This window comes from Crocuta crocuta, unplaced genomic scaffold (genome assembly GCF_008692635.1).
Source record: "Crocuta crocuta isolate KB4526 unplaced genomic scaffold, BGI_CrCroc_1.0 scaffold67, whole genome shotgun sequence".
NCBI classification, from domain to species: domain Eukaryota; kingdom Metazoa; phylum Chordata; class Mammalia; order Carnivora; family Hyaenidae; genus Crocuta; species Crocuta crocuta.
Genome location: NW_027531896.1, coordinates 2,392,395 through 2,420,038, shown reverse-complemented (window position 1 = coordinate 2,420,038; position 27,644 = coordinate 2,392,395). Strand labels below are relative to the sequence as shown.

The window sequence follows — 27,644 nt, the reverse complement described above, 5'->3', positions numbered from 1 at the left end:
TCTTTCTCAAAAATAAAAATTAAAAAATTTCTAAAAAAAAAAAAAAAAAAAAAGAACAAAAAAGAAAATATAAGAGGAAAAAGATTCCAATTCATATAGCTACCAAAACTAGCTAATTTTCAGGAATAATAAGGCAGGAGGAAGGTAAATAGAGAAACAAGTTAATGATAATAAAAGGAAGTAAAAAGAAATCTTCCAGAACTGAACTATCCAATAGAGTAGCCACTAGTCGCATGTAGGTATTTAACTTTAATTTTAAATCACTTAAGTTAAATGAAAATTTTAATTATTCAGTCATGCGAGCTATGTGTGAAGCCACATTGGGTTAGTGGTTACCAGGCTGGATAGCACAGACATAGAATATTTCCACACCACAGAAAGTTCTGTTGACAGTGCTACCCCTGAAAGTGAGGCATTCTCTGTGATGGCTGACCCAGTTTCTTCTAAGTTAATGGCACAAAAATTAAAAGGCAGGATAAAGGAGACTGCTGGATTAAAAGGGACTTAAGATACATGACAACCAAATGCAATGTTTGAACTTTGTATGGATCAGAACAACTATACAAAGAAAAACTTTAAAATAACAGGGAAATCTAAATATGGACTGGGTATTAGATGGAAACATGGAATCATTCTTAATATTGCATGGGGGATAATAGTGGTTATGTAAGAAAAGTGGTTATGTGGAGCTCCTGGGTGGCTCAGTTGGTTAAGCCTCCGACTTTGGCTCAGGTCATGATCTCATAGTTTATGGGGTTCAAGCCCCGTGTCCAGCTCTGTGCTGACACTTCAGAGTCTGGAGCCCGCTTTGGATTGTGTACCTCCTTCTCTCTCTGCTCATCCCCCACTCGCTCTCTTTCTCTCTCTCAAAAATGAGTGGACATAAACCAAGTGGTTATGTAAGAAAATGTTTATATGTTTATACATGCATAAATGTTGATTCATATACACGGGAGTAAAATGGAACGTCAGAAGTTTTCACTACAATGTTTTTATAAAAAATGAAGAAAAACATTGGGGATAGAATAGCCAGTTAAGCAAAATCTTGATAATTATACTATTCTTTCTACTTTTGTGAATGTTTGAAACATTTCATGATGAAAATTTGATTTTTAAATGAAAAGGGAAAGGCAGACTGGAAACAACCATGTCAATCAATTACCAACGTGACTTTATGCTTTACCATCTTTCTAAAAAGTCATAGTTTCAAACATGTTACTTAATAACATTCTTGATGCAGGGACCCAGGGCTGTCCAATAGAACTCTAATAAAACTTTCTGTGATAATAAATACATTCTGTGTGTGCCATCCAATACGGCAGCCATTAGCCACATATGGCAATCGATCACTTGGTGATACTGAGGAACTAAATGTTAAATTTTATTTAAGTTTTAAATTAATATTAATTTAAAGTTATTTTAAATTTAAGTAAATGATGATTTAAATTTAAATAGTCACATTCAGCTAGCGGCTACTGTATCTGGATTTGGACAATGATCTAATTTGCAATAAATTTGATTATATATTTATCTAAAAATGACAAAAGGTATTTGTGTTTAAATTAAAGAAAAAGTATGCAAGACTTTTATAAAGAAAATTATGAAACATAAAATAAAAATGAAGATCAAAATACATGGAAAGATCATATCATATGTTTAAGGCTATATGGCTTAATACTGTAAAGCTTCTACTAAAATTAATCTAAAAATTCAATGCAATTCTACTAAAAATCCCAACTGGGTTCTAAAATGTAATTTAACAAGCTGATGCTAAAATTCACATGGAACGGGGCACCTTNAAGAAAAAGTATGCAAGACTTTTATAAAGAAAATTATGAAACATAAAATAAAAATGAAGATCAAAATACATGGAAAGATCATATCATATGTTTAAGGCTATATGGCTTAATACTGTAAAGCTTCTACTAAAATTAATCTAAAAATTCAATGCAATTCTACTAAAAATCCCAACTGGGTTCTAAAATGTAATTTAACAAACTGATGCTAAAATTCACATGGAATGGGGCACCTTGATGGCTCAGTCAGTTAAGCGTCCGACTTCGGCTCAGGTCATGATCTCACGGTTCGTGGGTTCGAGACCCATGTTGGGCTCTGTGCTGACAGCTAGCTCAGAGCCTGGAGCCTGCTTCGGATTCTGTGTCTCCCTCTCTCTCTGACCCTCCCCTGCTCATGCCGTCTCTCTCTCTCTCAGAAATAAATAAAGCATTAAAAAATTTTTTTGAAAATAAAATTCACATGGAAGAACAAAAAGTCTAGATTAGTTAAGAATAATTTATACAGAAAGCAAACTGAGGGGACTCAGTAATATTATAAAGCCATAGTGATTAAGATTAGCATTGTCTTTCCAGGGAAAGACAAATACAACAGTCGATCAGAACAGAGACCAGAACCTGATCCACATACAGATGAATACTTGTTACATAACAGAGCCACCTTGCAAGTCATGGGGAACAGATGGACTTTTCAATAAATGTTATTGAGACAACTGGCTATAAATATGGAAAAAATAAAACTCTACAAAATACATAGAAATACATTCTAGGTAGAATCAATACCACAATGAACAGAAATATTTAAAAGAAAATAAGAGAATATCTTTATGATCCTGACATAGGGAAGGATTTCTTAAACAAGACATAAAAAGCATAAACCATAAATAAAAAGACTGATACATCTAACACCCGTGATCTTTAGAACTTCTGTTCTTGGAAGCCAACTTAAACGACACAAACTTAAATGCCAACCCACAGACCTGGGGGTGCTTGGAATGCAAATAACCAACAAGATGTCCAGTTTTTATCAAGAATTATAAATCAATTATATATTTAACATACTTATATTATGTGAAGCTTGAAAATCCAAATGAAAATTCTTAAATCTATAAAAATCCAAAAGAAAAATGAGCAAAAGACACAAAACACAATTCATAAGGATGGAAATCTGATTGGTTAATTAACATAAGAGTCATTTAAAAACACACTAGATATCAGGGAAATGAAAGCCAAGACCACAGCGAGATTCCATGTCATACCCAAAACATTGCTAAGATAATATAGGTTGTTAGGATGTGGAGAAACTGGGACTGTGGCCGTATTCCTGGAAGAAGCTCTGTGGAGAGTAATTTGCCATTATCTGACACAGTAATCCACCTCCTCCCAAGTACACTTACACATACTCTAAAGCCTTGTCTCATATGAACACAAATAAATGTGTATAAGAATCTTCACTGAAAGACTGTCATAGTAAAAATGTTCAAGAGAAGAATGGATAAATGGCATATCCATATAATGAAATACCACTCAACAGTTAAAGAGAATGACCAAGAGCAAATTCCATCAACTTGGACAAAACATAATGTTGAGGGAAAAAAAAGAAAGTTGCATAAGGTACAAGGATATGATACCATTTTATAAAGCATGAGAATAGTAAAAATTAGGCTGTATAAAATTAATAAAACAAAATTTAGGATAAAGGTTACCTATATGGAGGGAGGAAAGCACTTGGATGTGGGAGGGGTACACTGGGGACTTCAACCATACTTGCAGTACTTAGTTTTATTTTCATTATTTATTTTTTTAATGTTTATTTTTGAGAGAGAGAGAGAGAGATAGAGAGAGAGAGAGACAGAGTGAGTGGGGGAGGGGCAGAGAGAGAGAAGGAGACAGAACTGAAGCAGGCTCCAGGCTCTAAGCTGTCGGCATAGAGCCCGACGCAGGGCTTGAACTCACAAACCTGAGATCATGACCTGAGCTGAAGTTGGACGCTTAACCGACAGAGCCACCCAGGCGCCCCTGCAGTATTTATTTTTGAATTAATAGACTATGTTTAATGAGAAGTCTTCGGTTTAGAGAAAAATTGAGCAAAAAGCACTTATTTTCTATTTTAAAAGAAGTCAGAGTACATATTACAAACTGGGAGACTTCAACAGAATTAGGTGGTAAGGCCATGGGTATCTGTTATGTTACTCTCTGCACATTTCTTTTTAAAGTTTATTTATTTATCTTGAGACAGTGTGTGTGAGTGGGGCAGGGGCAGAGAGACAGAATCCCATGCAGTCTGCGCACTGTCACTGCAGAGCCCGCAGCTTAAACTCACAAACCATGAGATCGTGACCTGACTCGAAACCAAGTGTCAAATGCTTGACTTACTAAGCCACTCAGGCATCCCTCTGTACACTTCTATGTTTGAAATGGTTAATATTTTACAAAATATTGTTAATTCCAATAAAAATGAGTATGAAATAGATATAAAAGGAGACAAGTAAACAAATTGAAAAATTATAATGTTCCAAGATCTGAAAGATTCTAAATGTGAGATACAGGCTTGCTTTCTATGTCTCTTATTGGCAAAACAGATGGGTAATTAGTTGATGCGTTATTTCTTGTAATGAAGTATAGAAATGATCCCTGAAAGTATAGTCTTTGATGCATTATTTCTTAATGAGTACTTTAAGGTTTTCAATTCATTTTTTTAAAGGGTGAAATATACAATGATGGTAATTCTGAAATGTGTCAAACCCATCAGACAAGTTAAAAGAAACATACAATGAACTCTCATATACTCATCAAATAGAGTCTATCCTTAACATCTTATACTTATCCTTGCTTTATCACATGTATCATCTATCCATCCCTCAATTCATCTTATTTTTTTGATGCACTGCAAACCTGCAGACATTAGTAAACCTTTCTCTAAATTAGCATGCATATCATTAACTAGAGTTCATTTTTTATTCACAATTATTTGTTTGATGTAAAATTTAAGATGATGAAATTTGCAAACCTGATTTTTATTTTATATGTAACGTCAGTGTGGAGACAATAAAGTGGACTGGCTGGGATCACGGTCCTGAGGCAGGACATAGTGAGTGCTGTCAATGGAGGCCTGGTGAGGAGCGTGAACTTCTGTTAGGGCCCCAAGTCAGGAAGCACACTGTCCCCCCAGGGATGTGACTAGAAGCCAAGTGAGGAAGCTGGACTTCCATTCTCACCTTCAGTGGTGAGGTGCCACCTACCTTCCCTTGACAGCAGGTGTCAGAGGCTTGCTAAAACAGAAGTTAAAATAAGATCCACAAACTCATAACACCCCAAGTGGCCAAAATGCATTTGAAAAATAACTCCTCATCCCAAGAACCAGGAAAATCTCAACTTGAATGAGAAAAGACAATCAACAGATGCCAACACTGAGATGACACAAATGTTGAAATTATCTGACACTTAAAAATTTTAAAGCAGACACCTAAAAATACTTCAATAAGCAACTATGGCTGTGTTTGAAACAAATTTAATTTTTAAAAATGTTTTATTTACTTTTGAGACAGAGAGAGACACAGCATGAACAGGCAAGGGGCACAGAGAAATGGAGACAGAATTTGAAGCAGGCTCCAGGCTCTGAGCTGTCTGCACAGAGCCTGACATGGGGCTCAAACCCATGAACCAGGTCATGAGATCATGACCTGAGCTGAAGTCGGACGCTTAACCTACTGAGCCACCCAGGCGCCCCGAAACAAATTTAAAATATAGAAAGAAATATAAACTCTCAAGAAAGAAATAAGGAAATCTCAACAAAGAAATGGACGATAAAAATGAAGACCTGGTGGAAATTCTAGAATTGAAAAATACAATAGCCAAGGTGTGCACAAACACACACAACTCATCAGACAGACTCAAATGTTGAATAAAAAAAGAAAATAATCAGGGAACTTGAAGACAGGAAAATAGAAAGTACGTACTCTGAACAACTAAGATAAAACTGATGGGGGAAAAAAAATAAACAGAGCCTCAGGAACTTGTGGGATTATAACAAAAGATCTCACATTCATGTCCTCGGAGTCCCAGAAGAGAGTCTGGAGCTAGAAAAGTATTTGAGAAAATTATGGCTAAAAATACCCCCAAATTTGGCAAAGGACATAAGCCTACAGTTTAAGCAGCTGAGCAAACCTTAAACAGGACAAACCCAAGAAATCCATGCCCAAGTACATCGTAAATATATAAAAACTAAACCCATATATCTTGAAAGCAGTGAGAAATACACCTAGATTTACCAATAAGGGAACACCAGTTCTAGTGGCAGTAGATTTCCATTGAGAAACCATAGAATGAAGGGGCACAATATTTTTCAAGTGCTAAAATCAAGAAAGAAAAGAAAAAATAGCCAAATCAGAATTCCATATCTAGTGACAATATCCTTCAAGGATGAACAGGAAACAGACATATTTGGATAAAGAAAAACAACAAGAATTTGTAGCCAGCAGAAAGAATGGTTAAAGGAAATTCTCTAAATAGTAAGAACATGTTAAAATCAGGAAACTTTTAACATTAGGAAGGAAGGAAGAACAATGGAAAGAGTAAAAATAAGGGTAAATAAAGTAGATTTTCTCTTGAGTTTTCTAAATTATGCTTGGTGGCTGAAGTAAATATAATACTGTGTGATGCGGTTCCCAATGTATGTAGGGTTTTAATAATAATGTCTTTTATTTGTAAGTAGGGAAGCACTCTCAGGTAAATAGCATGAGTATTTATATAACTATTAAATATCATCTCTAACTTGTCATTTGAAACTTTGACATAAATTAGTTACATAAATTCACTTCTATTATTTTTAATGAATAACTTCTAATATCTTGATATGCTGTATCAATAAATTCCAGTCTTTAGGTTCTCATTTATGAGCACAAGGAGAGGTAAAGGTAAGTATCAGACCAGATCTCAGCAAAGAAGGCAACTCATCTTTTCTTGGTCACCGGTGACACCTACTGGCTTATGAATGGCAGTGGTTTTGTGCAGAGTGTGTAGAAATGAGGGAAGATGACTATAATGACCTGGTTCATTTATTTATTCCTAGTTCAAAGAGAAATAAAGGCACTGGGAGCTGTAGGTATACTCAGCATGAGTGAAGCTAAATCCACAAACTCCTCCAAACCTGATCAGCTCTCAATGCTCCCTATCTCATTGAGTGTCACCACCATCCACCCAGGTGTGGAAGTCAGAGACCTAGTGTCATGTCGGACACCCCACTCTCCCTCACCCTCCATTTCCAAGCCATCACCAAATTGTGGTTTTTATGGCTTAAGTATCCCTGTAGCCACAGTTCTCCTATCTCCACTTCCCTCGTCTAACTTATCAGCTTCATATCTCATCTAGTCACATCTATGTTCTATGTATATTCTAAGTGCTTTACCATTATATTAACTCATTTCTTCCTCACATGGACCCTAAGAGATGTGTGCCAGATGAGGAAAGCGGGAGAGAGCAAGGCCAAGTAATTTGGTCAGCATCCCACACCACGCTGGTGGAGCCAAGGTTAATCTGGGGCAAATGGCTCCAGGCTTTGTTTTCTTGGAGATGCTGCTGGCTGCCCTTCGACCACCACACTGTGCCAAAGACCCCAAATGGTCTACTCATGTCCCTTCTGCACCCCCCCCGCCCCCGTAATTCATCTCCAAAGAAGAGCCAGAGATATTCCCAAAGCATAAATCTAAACTCTCTCAGTTCCTCCAATGACTTTTGCTGTCTTTAGGATAAAGACAAAACTCCCTGGCATGATGGCGTACAATGTCTCACACTGGTCCTTCCTGCCGTCTCCCATTTCATCCCATCCTACACTCCCTCTTGCCTCTTTCCACTCGGCCACACTGGCTTTCCCAAGTCCTGTCCCGCCAGGGCCTTTGCCTGTGATGTTCCTTTGTCCACGTTCATCTTTCCTTTTCCCTTTGCCTTCTAAAGGCCTATTCATCCATAGATCTCAACCCGAGAACCCCCTCTCAGGAGGGTGCTGTGACTCTCAATATGAGAATTCTTTTCTAATGCAGCTAGTGCTGTAAATTTCTCCCTAACCATTATTTTAATAACATCCCACAAATTATAAATTCCATCTAAGCACTGTATTTAAGCTGTGCCTCTCAAACAAATCAATTAATTTTTTTAAGAGTCATGGAAAAGGACACAAGGAAACTTTGTAAGGTGATGGCAATGCTCCGTATCTTGATGTGGGTGTTGATTATACAGGTATGTACACTGTAAAAAATGCAATACTCTGTACACTCAAGAGCTGAACTATATACAATACTAGAAGACAGGTGTCAGTACCTTTTTTGCAAGTGAGAAATCTAAGGCTCAGAGGAGCTAACTATGACATACACACCAACATCACACACTTAACAAGTGAAAGAATTAAACCTATGCCATCAGAGCCTTTCGGTTTGCATTCTACCACATATTATTTTACATGTACACATACACACACACACACACACACACACACACACAGGGAGAGAGAGAAATTGAGAGAGAGAGACAAAGAGACAGACATACCCAGTGCAGTACATGTTTAATATGCAGCATTAACAAAATATTTTTCCATCTTGACTGAACTGTTTTACTCCTCAGTAAGCTCACCTGATTACCATCAAACAGACAGAGGCGAACATGTCTGCTGAGGACCTGAATGCTCGTTCCTGGAAGAGGAATCATTTTACAGCTCCACAGGGTCAGAACAAATGAAACACGACTTGGTCTTGACTTAATCTGAGAAAAAAATTGGTTTTAAAAAAAAAGGCTTAATTTATGACTTATAAGACCAATTCATTTTCAAAGCATTTTTAATAAATGCTTTACATGTACATAGAATAAAAAAGGATGAAAGAAAAAAATTTACACATAAACATATGCACACAAGGAAAGCTTCAATAGTCCACTCCACTTAAATAAAAACCTTAGGCAAAATTTCCATAAATTTTTATGTTTTGAAATATTTGCATTTGGGTGGTAAATTCATAAAAATCATAGTGAAAAAGTACAATCAGGTAAAATGTATGACCTGATCATGGAATCACTGCATTCCAGGATCATTGTTACAATTCACACCTGCATGACGTGGGTAAGTAGAGAAGGTCACCACAGCATAATTACCAGTGACACTGGCATTACTGTCCAGCTGGCTCCTCCTTGTTTTAATTCGAAGCATTTTACCTACATGGTTTCTTGGCTTCTTATAGAGTTCTGACAGAATGCACTGGCCGTTGGATATGATTATTCAGTTCTACTTCACAAGTATAGTTCAGAATGTCAATAAATAAATTGGCACTCTGGTTTCTTTTTATAGACATCTTTGATTCTTAACATTCTGCTTTATGGTCATGAGCCTTTCCATTTAAATAACTTTTCTTTAATGTTTATTTATTTTAGGAAGAGAGAGAGAGAAACAGTGCGAGTGGGGGTGGGAAGAGAGAGAGGGAAACACAGAATCCGAAACAGGCTATAGGCTCTGAGCTGTCAGCACAGAGCCGGACACGGGGCTTGAACTCATGAACTGTGAGATCATGACCTGAACCGAAGCCAGATGCTTAACCTATGGAGCCACTCAGGAGCCCCTCATTTAAATAACTTAATATCATTGAAAGAATAAGGTAATATCAAACAGCTTGTCACATTTTCAATTTAAGAAATAAGAGCTGAATATTTAGTTCTCTGGGTACAAGTTCATAAAATTAAATGCCCTTTATTCATGTTCTAGTACACTAAATAGACGAAATACAACATTATTATTGACTTGGAATAAAAGATTATTTATATTAAGGAGGTTCCAGGCAATGCTCAGGTTGAGAGGAGAAAATTCTACACCATTCTCCCCACAAAACCTAACCACACTAGGTCCTCTTATTTTTCCCTTGAGGCTCTGAGAGAGGAAGGGAGAGAAGGCAGAAGGTCCATGGGAAGGGGGGGTGATGTGCTCTAACGTGGTTCAACTCTGCTAAAATGGAGGAAGCTAGAATTAAATATAAAGACTATTTCCCACTTCAAGTACTCAGAATATCAGGAATCCTTTACTCTAAACTCTCTCCCAAAAAAGTAGAATCATAAAAGACTTTCAACTTCCTCATTCCAAGTTAATTCAACACTTACTGAGTTATCATGTGCCAGGCACTGTTCTAAGCCCTTCACACATATAATGTAACTCAATAGCCCCATGTTGGAAGTATTATTATTATTCTTCCCTTTTCTACAGATGAAGAAATTGAGGCAAAGAATGATTAAGAGAGATACCTAGCATTATTTCCTTTGTAACAATGGGAGAAGAGAGCAACAGAGAAAAGAGATAAAGTCAAGATAACAAATCCAGGTTTTGTCTTAGCAATGAAGTTATCACTCAGTGTTTAAGAATTAAAATACAGAAACAATTATTTTATTTTCAATCATGCCTTAATCAGTGTACACGTTATTCATATACTTGCAACCATGACAAAATCTGGAAAGGTCTAATTTTATTGATAGCCACCATACTCACAGTGCCTGCTTTAGCGTCCCACATCAGATCTCTGAAGGCCAGCTGCGAAGGAGTGAGCTCTGGCTGTAAGAAGTAACTTGCCTGAAATTGATTTCCTGAAAAACCAATTTTTCCTTTATTTTCTTACAAAGAAAGAAAAATCTATAATGCTATGCCACAAATTTAGGAAACAGACATCCAAAATGCCAAGTTACCTACTAGGAACTTGCTTTCTAAGGCATATACGCCAATGGAGATTTATTGATGTGTAAGAATAACAGTAGAAAAGACAGAAGCACATAAGGGCTCATCTTAAGGTAGTTTTAAGAAAGATCTTAGTGGGTTGGGGGAGATGGGCTAGATGGGTGATAGATGTTAAGGAGGGCACTTGTGGTGAGCACTGGGTGTTTTACGTAAGTGACGACTCACTAAATTCTACTCCTGAAACCAATATTGTACTGCATGTTAACTAAAATTTAAATTAAAAAAAAAAAAAAAGAAAAAAACTCCTGTTACTAGAGTACATCTCTGCAATATATCTGGTTGAAAAGGAGAGCTCCAAAAAACAAAACAAAACAAAAACTTTTAGGCCAATAACATGCTCTGTGATGAAGATGATCCATTCAAATATTTTTGCAAAATGCAGAAAATCCAAGAATACTTTTTAGAAAAATATATAATCATGAATTTCATTTCTTAACATAAGACCATTTTTATACTGTTCTCCCATATATTAGTTGTGAAGAATACTGACTATAAAAATCATTTATTCACTTGAGAAGTCATTTCTGAGTTCCCACTGTGTGCCAAGCACTCTGCTAGGATCTGCAAATACGTATGTGAATCAGAGAAACACAGCGCCTGCCCTCATTAGCTTACAGTAAAGTGGGGGGAAGAATTAAAACAAAATAAGTAGAAGGGATTAAGTAAAATAATTATAGACTAACTTAGATCCATAAAGCATGCTCAAGCGGAAGGCTGTAGGGGAAACCTACATTAGTCAAAGGAGAGTCTCTGGGAAGATGGAATCACCTCTGGGACGCGAAGGATGGGAAGGAGCTGGGCATTCAGGGAGGGCTGAGAAGAGCCTTCCAGCAGAGGAGACTCAAAGCAGCCCCTCGGCAGATAACTCAACAACTCGGGCCATACAGGAGACCCTCCCCAACATGATTTCTCTTTAACGAGCTTATGGACAAATGTTGTCAAGGACAGAGAAATCCAAGAACGAATAAGAAAATGGAAATGCAAATGATAATAACTCTTCAGAAAAGTCTTTCTGTGAAGAAAAGGGGAGAAAGGGAGGCTTTGGCTAGAATGAGATAGGGTGAGAAGGGCTAGTTCTTTCTTAAAGGTACAGGTACCAGGCATGCTTTTACTACTAATGAGGGAAGAAGCCCGTGTAGGGAAGGGGGGCGGGCTACAGATACATGTAAGGGCTAACAATTAAGAATCGTTATTTCTGAAATAAAGCAAAGGGGCTAGAACCCAGAGCACAGGTAAATAGGCTGGCGGCTGACAGGGTCAGAGGCCCTTCCTCCACTGTCACAGGAAAGATGAAGGAAAAGACGAGCACCAAAGAGAGGTGATATTCAATATCCTTTTAAACAACTTGTTTTGGCTGAAACCAGAAAAAGACACCTGAACCCTGACTGCTTAACTACAAATCTGTGGCAGCTCACAGACACGCGGTACCTTCCTCCAGAAGCTGGAAGAGCGTGGAAGGCCTGAAGCCTGCAGGAATGGCCCCCATTGTGGTTAGCACATCAACAGTGTTTATCTGCTGGAGACAGTAAAAAAAAAAAGAAAGAAACTCAGTTGCTTGTTTTCATTCATGTCTCTTCACCTCTATAATACTTGCTCTTATCACTATAGCAACTACAACCCAAAGAAGAAAACACAAACATGCAGACTTTAGTGGACAAATATAGCAACTAAGCCCCAGATTCCTGAGGATGCCATCACCGAATCCTGGCCTCTCCCAAGGACCTAAGCCCCAAGCAGTGCCCAGCTCTGAGCTCCAGACCAGCTGCTTCCTGTACATCTTTCATCGAAATCTCCCTACTCCTGTCCCGCTCTACAGTGTGCTGCCACAGAACAGGTGAGTTAACATAGTAAACTGATAACGCACTGAAGAATTCATAGCTTTTTTGTATATGTATACACACACACACACACATACATACATACACATGGGCACGTCCACACGTCCGTGTGAGTGATAAGTGGTGTAAGAGGTCAGAAAGGACATTTACTTAACTATTAATGATTATTACTTATGGGAGGGAGGGAGTGGATTTTCATTTTGTTAAATAACTTTTTAAAATGATAGGCATACGGGAGACATGTGGGTGGCTCAGTCAGTTGAGTGTCCGACTCGATGTCGGCTCTGGTCACGATCTCACGGTTTTTGAGTGTGAGCCCTGTATCTGACAGCCTGGACCCTGCTTGGGATTCTCTCCCCACTTCTCTCTCTGCCCCTACCCTCCTCACACTTCCTCTCTCTCAAAATAAATAAACTTAAATATTTTTTTAAATGATAAGAATATGGATAAGTTCTTACTTTTTTGAGCTTTTGGGAATTTTTCGTATTAACTGAAATTTAACATCTTTACCCAAACAATAGAAAATTCAGGCAGAATCAATAAGAAATAGTTGCAAGCCCTCAAACCTACTCTTCTTAAAGAAAAGGCCTAAAGAGACCTGTTACATGGCTTATTAAACCAGAACTGTATGTTTTACGCTCTGTACATCTCATGCCCTGTATCCTGTTTAAGATCCAATGCTATCTTCCAAAGTCTCCATCCTGTTTTGATTCTGAACTCTATCAGAACTATTAGGTAACAAAATAAGACATCATTTAACAGGACAGCCAATACCAACCTCTGAGATAGCTTTTCGGACAGCACTCCAAGGAGAATCAGTTCTGGGAGAGATAAAATAGCAAGGTGAACGCATAGAGAGCTCATGACTATTTATTCAATTAGGGAGCACCATTAATCAAAGAATAAAATATTTAGTTGTAAGTTCTAAAAACTTAAGTCTCTAAACAAAACCAAGATAGAGAAATATCACGCACTAAAAATTATCACAAAATTAAAGTCGGACTGAAGCAAATAATAGTATGAAAAGCACGGTTCTCAAACTGCAAATAGTCTCCATTTCAAGAGATTCTTGAATTATTTGATGATAGTAAAAATAAACAAAAAGTTTTTTAAACTCACTTTGATATCCTCTCACACCTTTTACCTTTGTTTAACTTCTGCCCCTTCTGCTGTTTGGTCCCCCACCTCTACATCTTCTTCGCTGCCTTCTTCACTTGAGTTTTGGCCTTCTTCTTTATTATAGGGCTGAAAAATTATTGAAATATGAAGTGCTTTTTACCTAATGCAAAAATCAACCAATAAAAATACTTTCAGAAAGGCTCAACTATTGACAGGAATGTACCCGATGGGAATAATAAAAAATCAGTGGGAAAAATATTTCAACACTTTGTTGATAGCTTCACTATTTGAAAAAATTACAAGGATGGAGGTAGAGAGCAAGTTTAATAAAAACAAATTCCAGATAGAATTTAGTCCAATGGAAAAAAAGAAGACAGAAATAAAAGAACTATAGAAGAAGAAAATTATCTCAAGATGGGGGCGTCCTTTCCAATTATAATACCAAAACCAAAAATCATAAATGAAATGAAAACATTGACAGACCAAGCAACATAAAAAAGAAACATGGTTGAAGGTCAACAAAGAAAGTATCTGTCACAGGTTTCCAATGGTTAATAGCCTTATCCTGAAAATATTACAGAACTCTTATAAAGCAATACAATTTAAAAAAATCTCTTAGAAAAATGGTCAAAAGAACTACAAAAGGCAATTTATAAAGTAAAAGTAGAAATGGCCGTAAAGCATATGAAATGACGCTCAGTCTCACTGGCAGTACAATGAATGCAAATAAAAAACGAGCCTCTTTTTGCCTACTACACTGGCATAAAGATTGGGGGCAGCCATCACACGTACATGGGTGGGGACACAAGTACGCTCAGATGCTGGGGACAGAAGTACAAATAGGCATAACTTCTCTGAAGGGCAAAATGGCACATCAAATCAAAGTATAAAGGCATAAACCTTTTGAACCAGCAATGAGCACCTAGGAATTTATCAGAAGGGGATAAATCAGACAAAGACGTCTGTGCAGATTGAACACAACACAGGCTGGTACCTTCTACCACCTAATGTCCACCTCTTTTGTAACAGAATCCCTGATTTTAGCAATGAGCCAGCTAAAAGTCTACATGTTCCAAACACTCCTTGCAGCTAAGTGTTACCAGTAGACTCAATTCTGATCAAGGAGATATCACTAGAAGTTTTTTTGTGTAAATTCCTGGAAACCATCTTAAAAAGATAGCAGCTCTTGTCTTTTTACCTCTTATCCCCCTTTCTTCTTTCACTTCTGGGAATCATTAAAAGATCTAGCAGCCAACTTAAACTAAGAGATAATCCTTGGAAAGGCTGCCTCCCACTTAAGTATACAGAGAGAAATATTAGATGGGGGCTCCCCCATCTTTTGATTGCCGACCTCCACACTTCCATGCATAAGAGAAATATGCTTCTACCTTATTTAAGCCACTATTTGGGGGGGATCTTTTGTATCTCATAGTGGAAGACTAAATAAAACCTCCATAAAAACCCCTAAAGGACAGGGTTTAGGGAGCTTTCCAGGTTGGTGGCCACTTTGAAGTGTTGTACTAGTGGGCAGGGGAGGTCTGGAGGGGGTTGTCCCCAGACCAGAGAGGGTACAGGTAGGAAGATCCAGGTCCCACCCCCTCCATGTCCCAATACCTTGTCTATCCGCCCCTTGCATTTTGGCTGTTCCTGAACTGTAGCCTTTATAATAAACTGCTAAACATAAGTAAAGTGTTTTCCTGAGTTCTGTGAGTCCCTCTAGCAAATGATCAAACCTGAGGAGGCGTGTATGGGAAGTGAATTTACAGCTGGTCACTCAGAAGTACAGGCCCCTGGGACCTGTGAATGGCATCTGAATTAGGGCAGCTTGTGGGGTGAGCTCTTAACCTGAGGGATCTGTGCTAACTCCACAAGTTAGTGTCAAAACTGAATTGAATTGTTTGGACAGCTGGTTGGTTTCAGAGAACTAGTGTGGAAAAACACATATTTGGTGTTAGAAAAAAATCACACTAGTATGGTGATAAATGGCATCAGAAAAAAAGGCATCTCAGTGTGGTTATGAAAAAATATAAAAGTACATTTGTAGTTTGCATTATTTTTCCACTGGACAGCACTGATCCAGACAGATATCTACACATATTGGCACAGAAAATGACCATGCTATATACTGAAATATTAAAAAAGAAACAGGTTGCAAACATACATGTATAGTATACTTACCTCCTAGGAAAAGGATCGTATATTAGTGGAAGTTAACCCAAAGTTAACGGTGGCTTTGCTTGACAACAAACAATAAAATCCTATTAATTTTTATGATTCGCATTAATCCACAAAGCGCTTTCATTGTGTCATAACCTTCTAGGTCTTACCTGCACAAGGGCACTTCACGGGTCCCCATGACTGTTAATACACAGACTTTCCCATGCCCTGTCCCTCTGAAATTAAATTCTCTATCTCAACTCATTCACTAGTCACCTGATCAAAGAAGAGGGCTTACTATTGTATTAAAAGTGAAAAAAAAAAACCGTTTTGAAAAAAGGGAAGAATAAACAAAAAAGACTAACCTCCACGTAGGTTCTGGGAATGAGACCTTTGTTTCCTTTGGCATTCTTAGCTATCCACCAACCGTCAGGCTTTTTTTCCATTATAAGAAGAATTTCCCCTTTCTTAAATCAAAAAAAGTAAAAAATTTTAAATGCAAATTTACCACTAAGTCAGGAATTGTCAACATTGAAACTATTTTCAGAAATAGAATAGCATTTAATTTCACCATTTTACTACCAGGTAAGTCTGACAACATAATCTCACATGACTAATTGCCTGTAAATCATAATTTTTACTATTAAAATAGATTGAGTCTTTAAAAATGGCATCAGGAATATGTAATATAGGTATACAAAGTTTTCTCATTCTGTCAGGTATGCACACCTATCCTTACGTCACGTTCTAGTCTCATTTCTACCTTAAATGTAAGGTCCCCAGCTTGCTGAGCAGTAAAATCTCCAACAGCAATGTATTCTTTCCTTGTGGCCTGTTGCTGAGATCCATGTTCCTGTTTCTCTTCCTCTTCCTCTTCTGCTTCTTCTTCCTCCCCACTACTTTCTTCGCTTTCCTCTTCATCATCATCTTCTTCTTCAGCTTCTTCGTCTTCTTCAGTAGAATCGTCATCTTCCTCTCCTTCAGGAAGTGCCCCAATTCTGTGAAAAATAATTCTGTGATAAGGATCACTTGAAGTAACATATAAGAACAGATCAACATAACTTCTATGTATAGAAGATCTCGTCCATATTTGGAAATAAGTGCATAACTCACATCCCTTTTACGTTCTATTGTGTTCTTTGCATTCTTTTTTCTTTTTGTGCATATTTGAGAGGGTTTTTTTTTTTTCTCTTCGGGTTCATTGATCTTTTCCTCTATTGTAACCAATTTTCTTTTAAACCGTTCAGTAATTTTTTTTCATTTCATATTTTATATTTTTTAGTTTCAGAATTTTCAATTGGTTTCTGTTAGTTGCCTTTCTCTGCTTGATTCCTCCCTATCCATCCAAGCTATCCATCTTTTCCAACAAATTCTTTAACAAACTGAAAGTAGTTGTCTTATAGTTCTTATTTGCTAATTTTCACATTTGGGTCATCTGAGCTTCTGCTGATTATTCTGTCTCTTTATTATAAGACATTTTGTACCTTTTAGAATCTGAATCTGTATTTAATCAGACTGAGAAATTTCTCAGCCATTATTTCATCAGATATTTTAACAGTTGTATACTGTTCATTTATTTTCTACATTTGAATAATCTTAAAATACTTTGCTTTTTTTCTATTTCACCCTTATTTTCTTCTATTTTTAAGATATTAATCATTATTTAGAAGTCCTTATCAGCTAATTGTATTATCTAGTTCAGATCGAGGTCTGCTTTTAATTTTTTTTTTTTTATTAGTGGACATTGTAGACAAGACATTTCGAGACTTTGGATTATATCATTTTCCTTTACAGAGTGTCGAATTTTGTGCTGTTACACAGCTAACTTATCATGCTCCTGTTAAGGCCTGGCTTTAGGCTTGGAGAAAATCTACTTCAGTTTTGTCTTTACTTCAAATCACAGTTCCCAGTCTTAAGCTATTTTCCTTACTCCTAGGGCATGGGCCTTCTGTGATCTCTACTAAATGCCTGAAGCATTCACCAATGTCTGTACTCTAGCTAGGTACAAACGCCAATATTTTTCCAAGACTGTTTGACTTCCCAAATCTTTTAAGCTCTCAGTGTCCTCGTAGGTGCTTTCTGTCAATGCTTCTAGAATCATGCTCTGTGGAGACCAGGAGTCCATTCAGATTTCTATAGTTGTCTCTTGCAACATCCTCCTCCTTTCCTACAAGTCCCAATGGACTTGGCAACTCCAAAATTTGATCTCTGCTTCCTAAGCTCAGTGACACTAGTATTCCCTGTTTAGGATCTACCTTCCTGCACTACAGCCCAAAAACGTTCCCAGGGAGAGGGTCTGGGTAAATATAGGACTCACTTCTTTTGTTTCCCTGTTTTAAGGACATCAGCTATTTTGTACATTTTGTCCAGATTTTATAGTTGTTTATGGTAGGAATTTTAAGTCCAACACCAGCTACTTTGTCATTCTCAGTACTAGAAATCAGTGAAAATTCTAGAATCCTTGTATCTACATCCTTCAGCATTTCCCCCAGGGTATAGTGTAAAAGTATGGGAGAAGCACTTGAAGAGTCTAAATAGTTATTTTTTCCTTTTTGATTTCCACAAATTGGGTTGGTTTGTTTATGCCATCAATTTTCTTTCCACTTTGCAAAAGCTGTTATTAACATCCACTACAGCAGAAAAACAGTATATGATCCTACCTCTAATTTTTAAAGTTTCTGAAAGAAGAAAATATGCAAATAGATTATCCAAATAATTTCTGTTTACGTATCAACACTGACATTAAAGCATCATCCTTATTTTCTAATATTTGTTTATTTAGCTTTTCAGATCTCTCTTTTATCTCCCCAACTAAATTATACATTACCAAAGGGCAAGGATTATGACTTCTACTTCTTTACCTCTCTTATGGGACCTAAGACTTCTACTATACACAAGAAATAAATGTCAAATGATTATACTTGTTCTCACCATTCATTTATATCTATACTCTTAATAGGTCTTTATTCTGAGTCAAACATGAAAACTACTGGTGATATAATACCCAAAAGAAAGAAAGAAAGGAAAGTGGCATACTCAGTTATATTTTCTCTACTTATGGACACAGCAAGTTCCTGCAGTTGGTGGGTAAGCTTATCCAAAAGACTGTGCTCCTCCTCTTTTTTCTGATTATAGTTCCCGACAGGTGCAGGTTCATCAGCCTATGAGAGAATATAAGTTTATTTCACTGAAAAACTGATTTCAGTTTCCAGTTATATTTATTTTAGAAGGGAAAAAAACACTCTAGTAAGTTCTAGAAGACAAAGTAAATGTCAACATGAGACAAGGCCTACCTGAGAGAAATAATATTAAAAGAAATGTAGATTATTATGTTGAGATGTAACCCGAAAGAAAAATGATATGACCTGGTTTTGTGCTGTCTTCTTGCTAGCTAATCTGACCCTCAATGGTCAGCAAGAGCGAGGTACCAAACAGAACGTGAGTTTCGGAGTCAAAAAGACAGGTGCCAGTCCCAAGTTCTGCCGTTTAGTGGCAGTGAGACACTGAGGAAACTGCTTCACTTTGGGGAGCCTCAGTTTCCCCACCTGTGAAACAGGATAACTAGACTTTTAAATTTAGGGTCAGCCTGACTCCTAAAACCAAGAGTTTTATGTAACTGGAGAAATCCAGAAGAGGTGCCCAGATGCAGTAAAGGAGAGTGATACACGCGTAGGGAGGTGACTTTTAGATGCCTCCCACTTGACACCCTGGACACTGAGCTGAAGCTCAGGCTCAAATTGAAAGAAAAAATCCTGAAGGGACTTCCAAGAGTAAATTCTAGTTCCTCCTATTTCTGCAGAGTCACCGATACTAGAGCTGCCATGTGATGCAAGCACTTTAGCACTTACGCTCGGGCCAGATTATGCACTCTCCCCACAGTGTCATTAAAATTAAAACAACCCTAGACTGTAAAGCATAAAACTTACATGATGCAAAAATAAAAATAGCCTCTTCCTGGATTGTCTGAGTCCTCAACGCTGGGTAAGCTCACCAGAGCTGAACTTGCCCCAGCATTTAGAGCCCTGGCTTTTTGGCTCCAGAGCACAGCGTCAGTGTGCCAGGGGCAAGTCAGCACTGGCGGCACTTAGATTTCACCACCTCTAAGGCAAGCCCAGGGATGTAACCACTCTAATGAATTCCCCCTTCCTGAAAATGTCTGTATAAAAACAGATGTTTTGTAATATCATTAACCATAATACTTACTTTGTTCAACTTTTGAAGAGCATTTTTATTTTCATCTATTGCCTGTTTTAATTGGATACACCTAAATTTTCAAAAAGAAAGGAAAAAGTATGAATTTTTCATTGTCAGACTAGACAGTTATTTTATGGAATCATACGTAAATCTTTAAGCAGGCAAGGCAATTAGCTATTACACGAACGATGTTGCAAAATTCACCTGTAACTGCCTTTCTACCCACCAGCTCGGGTGAGACTCACACGCTCTAAGGCACACAGATATGACAGCCAGGGCTCAGAAAGCTTACGTGACTCTGAGCTTCAGTGTCCTATCTCAAAAATTAGGAAAACACTGGACTTCAAATTACTTCTTCAGCTCTGAAGTCCCATGAACTGAGGACCTAGCCAAGAAAACAAGACTAATGGCGATAATAACAAAGTTTATTTGTTATAAACACAAATGTGTTTGTGCACAATGGTGTGCATTTCACAAGCACCACCTCACATGAGCCTCATACCAACTCACTCCAGCAGAAGGGAGTGAGGTTCTAAGGAGCGGTTGCAGCTAGTCAGTGATGGAGTAACATGTGAGGGCAGAGTTTAGGATTCTACAGCTGGCCTCTGCCCACCACAGCACATTCTCCTTTTGAGTGTGGCCTACCTAGACGGGTACGCTGTTTTACTTATTCCACAGACAGCTCAGGTAGTTTAGCTTAAGTCTTAGACCCAAATAAGAAGGACAAAAATGACTGAATATGGGCTATGTCTAACAGTGATAGTTATCAAAATTCAAATGCTTTCTCAAACAATAACCTACAAGAGTCAATACTTTTTATGCTCTTTGAGTAATTTTTTTTTTTCTTACAGAAGCTAATGGCATGAAATAAGCAGCAAAAAAGGGGACAAAAATCCTTCATGAAGGAGGCAGAAACGAGAAGTGAAAATTGCAAACTGTGGTTGACCCTGTTAGTTACTTACTCCAAAGCCCTCATGCCACCAGGTTCTATGCTGGTGGGGTCGGTCCCACACTGACACCTAAGCGCTCAGAATCTATTGTGGGTAGGGTGGGTGTGTGGCCCAGCACTGGCCGACGCAACATGAAAGAAATATGTTGGGCACTGCCTCCTATTTTATCCTCCCTGGTGCAACCTGTGAAGAATCCTTCACCCTTTCTGGGCTTTTTTTGTTTTTTTTTTTTAAGTTTATTTTCAGAAAGAGAGAGAACACAGGTGGAGGAGGGTCAGAGAGAAGTAGAGACAGAATCCCAAGCAGGCTCTGCAACATAAGCGCAGAGCCAGAGGCGGGCCGAACCCATAAACCGTGAGATCATGATCGGAGCCGAGATCAAGAGTTGAGATGCTTAATCGACTGTGCCACCCAGGTGCCCCTCCCCCTTCCTGTTTTTAGATGCCGATGCCTGGGGACTCTGTAAAGGTGAAGGGAGCCATCACCAACTAGATAAGGACTGACAGAGCACAATGACAGCAAGAGCTAGGCCTCGAGGACATCAACCGCCACTCATCCACCCTGCAGGAACTTACTTCCAGACTTTTGTGGAATGAGACTGACTGTTGAGCCACTTGGTTTAACAAGTGTCCTGTTATTCAGACCCAAAGAATCCTAACTGAAACCTAGAATTAAAAATTTCACTTAAGGGGTGCCTGGGTGGCTCAGTTGGTTAAGCATCTGACTTCAGCTCAGGTCATGATCTTACGGTTTATAGTTCAAGCGCCACATCGGCCTCTGTGCTCACAACTCAGAGCCTGGAGCCTGTTTCAGATTCTGTATCTCCCTCTCCCTCTCTGCCCTCCCCCACTCGTGCTCTGTCTCTCAAAAATAAATAAATGTTAAAAAAAATTTTTTTAATTTCACTTAAGAGTAGAAAACTATTTCTATATAATATGTTAATAAAACAAATTATTTATTATAAAATTTTTTTTTTAATGTTTTATTTATTTCTAGGAGAGAGAGAGAGACAGCGTGAGCAGGGGAGGGTCAGAGAGAGAGGGAGTCACAGACTGAAACAGGCTCCAGGCTCTGAGCCGGCAGTCAGCACAGAGCCTGACGCGGGGCTCGAACCCACGAACTGCGAGATCATGACCTAAGCGAAAGTCGGACGCTTAACCGACTAAGCCACCCAGGCGCCCCACAAATTATTTATTATAATGATCTCCCTCCTATCTATAAAATTACTGAAATCCTCAAACTGTTCAGATATTTCTTTTTTNAGATTTCGGGATCAGGGTAAAAACTCAAGCACACGTTCATCTTCACCACCTCCTGAAGCCCCACAAAAAAATGATAAAAACATTTTAATAGGTAATAAACCCTGAATGTTGGAGAATGAAAGAAAGATCATCTGTCAACAAGACATTTCAACAAATTTCTGCTCCATGGAAAAGAGATGGAAGCATGTTCTTCTATAAAGAGGAAGAGGTCCCTAAGAGGAACAAAATCTGCCAGGGAGAGACACCATGATTTGGGTCAGCATGTAGGAAGGGTCCGGGAGTGACGGGTAATTAAGATGTGTCTAAAGGGATATATTATGATTTCTACAGATGAGGACATCCACAGTGGCTGGGATTTGCTTTATACATTAATTACGTGATGTTACTTTATATTATGTTATGTCATATTAATTAAATGATATCCATAACATCTAAGCTATACAAGCAATCAGTCTTTTTTTTAATGTTTATTGTCGGGGGCAGTAACAGGGGGAGGGACAAAGAGAAAGGCAGAGGATCCGAAGAGGGTTCTCTGCTGACAGCAGAGCCTGATGCGGGGCTCAAACTCATGAATCATGAGACTGTGAGATCATAACCTGAGCTGAAGTCAGAAACAACTCACTGAGCCACCCAGGTGCCCCTAAAGGCAATCAGTCTTTAGACAATCTAAAGGTTTTATATTATTTGGGGAGAGAGTAAAGATACTGATTAAGTTTAGATTTAGTTAAGATCCTTTTATAAGAAGTCTGACTTTTTAAAAAGTCTGTTCACAGAAAATCTGAGCCAGCTAGCTAGCTTCCCCTTTCTCTTATCATACCTCCCTCTGCTGTCCTTCTTTACCAGAGGATTCATCTCTAAAAAATAAAATGAATGGCCTGGGGAGAACTACAGTTGTCAAAGAAGTTTCCTGTACACCAGGGTTAAAGCCCACTCTGCTCTGGCATGGACACTCCTCAGCTTAACAGGTAGTTTCCAGGCCCTGAAAATCCCTGCCCATGCACAAAGAACTTCACTCTTACTCTGGGGATAATACTGTAGGAAAGAGACCTATATATACAACAGTAGAAGAACCCTGGACTGCTCTCTACAATAATCAAACTAGTCCCTCATTTCTTAAATAAAAGTGAATAACCCAAGGACCACCAGATATGTTAAAGAAAACCAGGTGTGGCACCTGGGTGGCTTAGTCGGTTGAGCGTCCGACTTTCGCTTAGGTCATGATCTCGCGGTTCGTGGGTTCGAGCCCCGCGTCTGGCTCTGTGCTGACTGCCAGCTCAGAGCCAGGAGCCTGTTTCAGTCTGTGACTCCCTCTCTCTCTGACCCTTCCCTGCTCAAGCTGTCTCTCTCTCTCTCTCCTAGAAATAAATAAAAAACATTAAAAAAAAAAGAAAAAGAAAACCAGGGGTGCCTGGGTGGCTTAGTTGGTTAAGCATCCAACTTCAGCTCAGGTCGTGATTTCGCAGTCTGTGAGTTCGAGCCCTACATTGGTCTCTGTGCTGACAGCTTGGAGCTTGGAGCACGGAGCTTGAAGCCTGCTTCAGATTCTGTGTCTCCCTCTCTCTCTCTCTGACCGTCCCCCACTCATGCCCCGTCTCTCTCTCTCTCTTTCTCTCTCTCAAAAACCAACATGAAAAAATAATAAAAATGATCAGTTTATTAAAATAAAATTTAAAAAAAACCAGTCTTCCTTGGGACTTCAAATTCAGTCTATAAATCTTATTCTATTTTAAAATCTAGTAAAGCAAGTATAATCACCTTCACTTTTTCTTTATTATTTGAGTAATTCAATCCGAACTAAATTCCTTAAACAATCAATTCTAATTAATATAGTTAAATTTCCTTCAACATTTAAAAATTCATTTTTAAGAACTTTGAATACCTGAATTAAGTAAAACTTTTTCAAATGATTCAAATGAGTCATTTAAGCTAATAAAATGAATTTCAGGTTCTTTTGAATGTTATACACACTTTTAAATACCCAAAGATACACATTATCTTAATGATGTCCTAAAATTGAATACAAAAGTATTAACAGTCTAATTTGACCTAGTTCATCATGTCTATGTAATGTCAAATTTGATTTAATTTTAAACTTCTCCAGGGATTAAAAGAAAAAGTCAGAGTAAAACAAAAAACACCCACCAAGAGAACAGTTTTCCCATGTCAAGGGAGTTAAGCAAGGTGGAATTCCTTAATAGAATTTTCTGACTGGGTCCCAGGATCTGAAGCTACAGTAGGCCAAGGATCTACCATAATTCTGCCTCAGTCACTATCTTGAATCTGAGCAGTTTTTATAGTTGCTGTCACAACACTAAGTCCATAACTCAGGTTTGGGTTAGTTTTTCTAGATCCAAGTTATACCGTGATCTAATTGTTCCATTTGACAACCTGCATCTCCACTGAGACTTCAGGAATTTCTGACGTGAGTGAATTCTGCATTTCCCAGTGGTCTTCAAACATTTTTACTGTCTGCCCACTTTAATGTCTTATAGCAAAGTAATGTCAGACATACTAACAAAACACTATGAACCTTAATTCTCTCACCTATATTAATGAGTATCTCATGGTATGATTGTGAAAATTAATCAATAAAAAGGTTTTACTGTTAAAAAAAATTTTTTTAAACATTTATGCATTTTTGAGAGACACAGTGGGAGTGGGAGAGGGGCAGAGAAAGAGGGAGACAGAATCCGAAGCAGGCTCCGGGCTCCGAGCTGTCAGCACAAAGCCCGACATGGGGCTCGAACTCATGGACCACGAGATCATGACCTGAGCTAAAGTCAGATACTTAACCAACTCAGCCACTCAGGCACTCCAGAAAAAGGTTTTAGAGTGTGGACCACACTGCTTGGTCCATATGGAGTACAGAATAAATGTAAGTTGCTGCTTTTTAACATTTGTAATTCTCTATTTAATCTGGCCATTCCAATATCTACAACCTGAGAGATACAGATAACTGCAAGAAATACTTTTAAATACATTTTGAAAAATTTCATGTTATTACCCCAGTATAATTTCTTTTATTATTATTTTGACTTTTTAGAAACTGTACAATAAAAAGGGGAAAGAAAGAACATTTCAAACAATTTCTATGCTATACACATTGCCCAATGAAATGTTAAGTGTGGTTTCCAGAAAGCTTATATAATTTAGTGGGTTTTACCTTTGGTAAATATCTCGCCTTTTACTGGCTTCTAGAGCTCCTTTCAACTGACTCTCAGAAAGCAAGCTATCCACCTACGATAAATAGAGACTGTTAGATTATATTGTTAAATACCGTATGACCACAGGAAATGAAATTTTAATTCTTTGTTCCCAAGATGTCACATTGAACACTTTTAAACATATAATGAAGTTGAAAGAATTTCACAGTGAATCCTCACATACCCCTGCCTAGGTTCTACCATTAATATTTTACTATACCTTTTGATCCAACTAATCATCAATCCACCTTATTTTTTTTTAATGTATTTCAAAGTAAATTGCAGTCATCAATACACTGCCCTACAAATAATGCACTGTAGGTATCACTAACCAGAGTTCAATGTTTGTTATAAAATTTACATACAGTGAGATGCACAAATCTTATACATTTGCGGAGTTATGGCAAATGCATACACTCAGGTAACTCTAACCTGTATCAATACATAGAAAATTACCATCACCCCGGAAAGTTCTCAGAAAGAATGTACTTTTTTGTGTCATCCTTTCACACAGCATGTTTTTGAGACACTGCCACATTGTATTATAGTTTATTCTCCGTTGCTCAATAGTATTGTATGAACATGCCACAGGTTTGTTTACACTCATTCTTATATTCTTACACCTTGACATGGTACTTTCTAAACACTTTGTGTAACTTTGCCCATGTACTGTAACTGTACCCGCAAAAGAGGCACAGATTTCTTCTGGGTTCTCTTTTACACTTGATCTTAGCTAAAAGGCCAAGAAGCGATTTGTGGGTTCTCTTCAAAAGATGATGTGGAGAAGACAAAATGGATGAAAGAAGAGAAATTCGAATTCACTAGCTTCTTGTCTACTCCTCCAATTATGCATCTGAGTGTCAGTTACAAAATTCACAGCTGGTGACAGAGTCTGTCATAACAGGCATGGCCCAGATGGGCTCTTGATTGCTTGTCCATGGACATCAAGTTGGAAATCTGTTCATTTTTTGCTTCAAGTGACCTCTGTGGAGACAGGTGTTCTCTGTCAGAGAGCCCTTCCCAGACACTCAGGCTATCAGAAGATTCCTGGGCCAAGTCTTCTCCAGGTTCACTACTCTTTGTAATTGTTGTGTTTTGTCTTTGTTTTAGTAATAATTTTTTGTAACTTACTTCTGAAACTTCCCTGGTTCTCCCAAGGTCCCACTAAATTGAAAATCAGATACAGAACCATATTAAGCATCTAGCCAAAGCTCAATTTAGTCAAAGCCTCATCAACTTTTATTTCTACCAGAAGAGCATTTTGTTTCCATCGCAAGACTGTAAATCCAAAAGTCACTTATACCCATCAAATCTTTTGTACTTTTTATTTTGTTTTTATTTTTTAAAGTTTATTTATTTAATTCGAAAGAGGGAGAGCAGGGGTGGGGCAGAGAGGGAGGGAGAGAATCCTAAGCAGGCTCCGCACTGTCAGGGCAGAGCTCCATGCAGGGCTTGATCTCACGAAGTGTGAGATCATGACCTGAGCCTAAACCAAGAGTCAGATTCTTAACTGAATGAGCCACCAGGCGCCCTTCTTTTGTACTTTTTAAATGAGAGTCCAAAACTGGACCAAGTATGAGCACTCAGTAAATCTCTTATCTGTCAAAGATTGGAAAATAATTTTATTTAGTAATAGATCAAATGAAAAAGAGCAAAATTATCAAAGCGAAATAAGAATTTTTGGAAAATAAACATACCACTAATTACTACTTACTTTTTTATTTTTTATAAAAATGATATACATTTGGTGTTCAAAATTATGAAAATATCAAAAAGTATGAAGAGAAACAAAAATCATCGGCATTCTAGCACACACAGTTACCATCCTGGGATGTTTCCTTCAACCTTTTTTCTTTTGTTAAAGTTTATTATTTGTTTTGAGAGAGAGAGAGAGAGAGAGAGAAAGTGCAAGCAGGGGAGGGGCAGAAAGAGAGGGAGAGAGAATCTCAAGCAGGCTCTGTGTTGTCAGCTCAGAGCCCTACGTGAGGCTTGAAATCACAAACCATGAGATCAGGGCCTGAGCCGAAATCAAGAGTAGGACTCTTAACTGACTGAGTCATCCACATGCCCTTCCTTTAATCTTTTTTCTGTGTATATTATACATAAAATAATGTTATTGAAACACTGTATATTCAATTATATATTTGATCTTTTTTTCTAACTTGACATTTTATCACAAATATTCCCCCTAACACACTAAAATAACAAAATTTTAATCATATGAATTACATCCCATCGTAAGTTATTTATCCATTCCCCTCTTACTGATCATTTAAGTGATATCCAAGCTAAGTAACACTGTGATAAATACTTTTATACATCAATCTGTGTCCCAATCTTTTTATTATTATGTATGGCAAATCCCTGGAAATG

The 27,644-nt window shown here is 37.9% G+C and overlaps 1 protein-coding gene across 2 annotated transcripts in view; it reads right to left on the bottom strand.

The window, feature by feature from the left end:
* The window catches only part of NPHP1 (nephrocystin 1), a 57,616-nt gene that overhangs the window by 29,151 nt on the left and 821 nt on the right, over window positions 1-27,644 (bottom strand). Inside the window, exons 2-11 of one of the 2 annotated variants that reach the window (XM_077773443.1) lie at window positions 25,232-25,305; window positions 19,866-19,926; window positions 18,699-18,823; window positions 16,426-16,660; window positions 16,028-16,129; window positions 13,531-13,631; window positions 13,165-13,207; window positions 11,977-12,064; window positions 10,306-10,400; window positions 8,418-8,546 (exon numbers count right to left, since the gene is read on the bottom strand). In XM_077773443.1, coding sequence (XP_077629569.1) covers window positions 8,418-8,546; window positions 10,306-10,400; window positions 11,977-12,064; window positions 13,165-13,207; window positions 13,531-13,631; window positions 16,028-16,129; window positions 16,426-16,660; window positions 18,699-18,823; window positions 19,866-19,926; window positions 25,232-25,305 — 1,053 coding nt within the window. The remainder of the gene's footprint in view (window positions 1-8,417; window positions 8,547-10,305; window positions 10,401-11,976; window positions 12,065-13,164; window positions 13,208-13,530; window positions 13,632-16,027; window positions 16,130-16,425; window positions 16,661-18,698; window positions 18,824-19,865; window positions 19,927-25,231; window positions 25,306-27,644) is intronic. The other variant, XM_077773444.1, reaches the window with a different exon arrangement.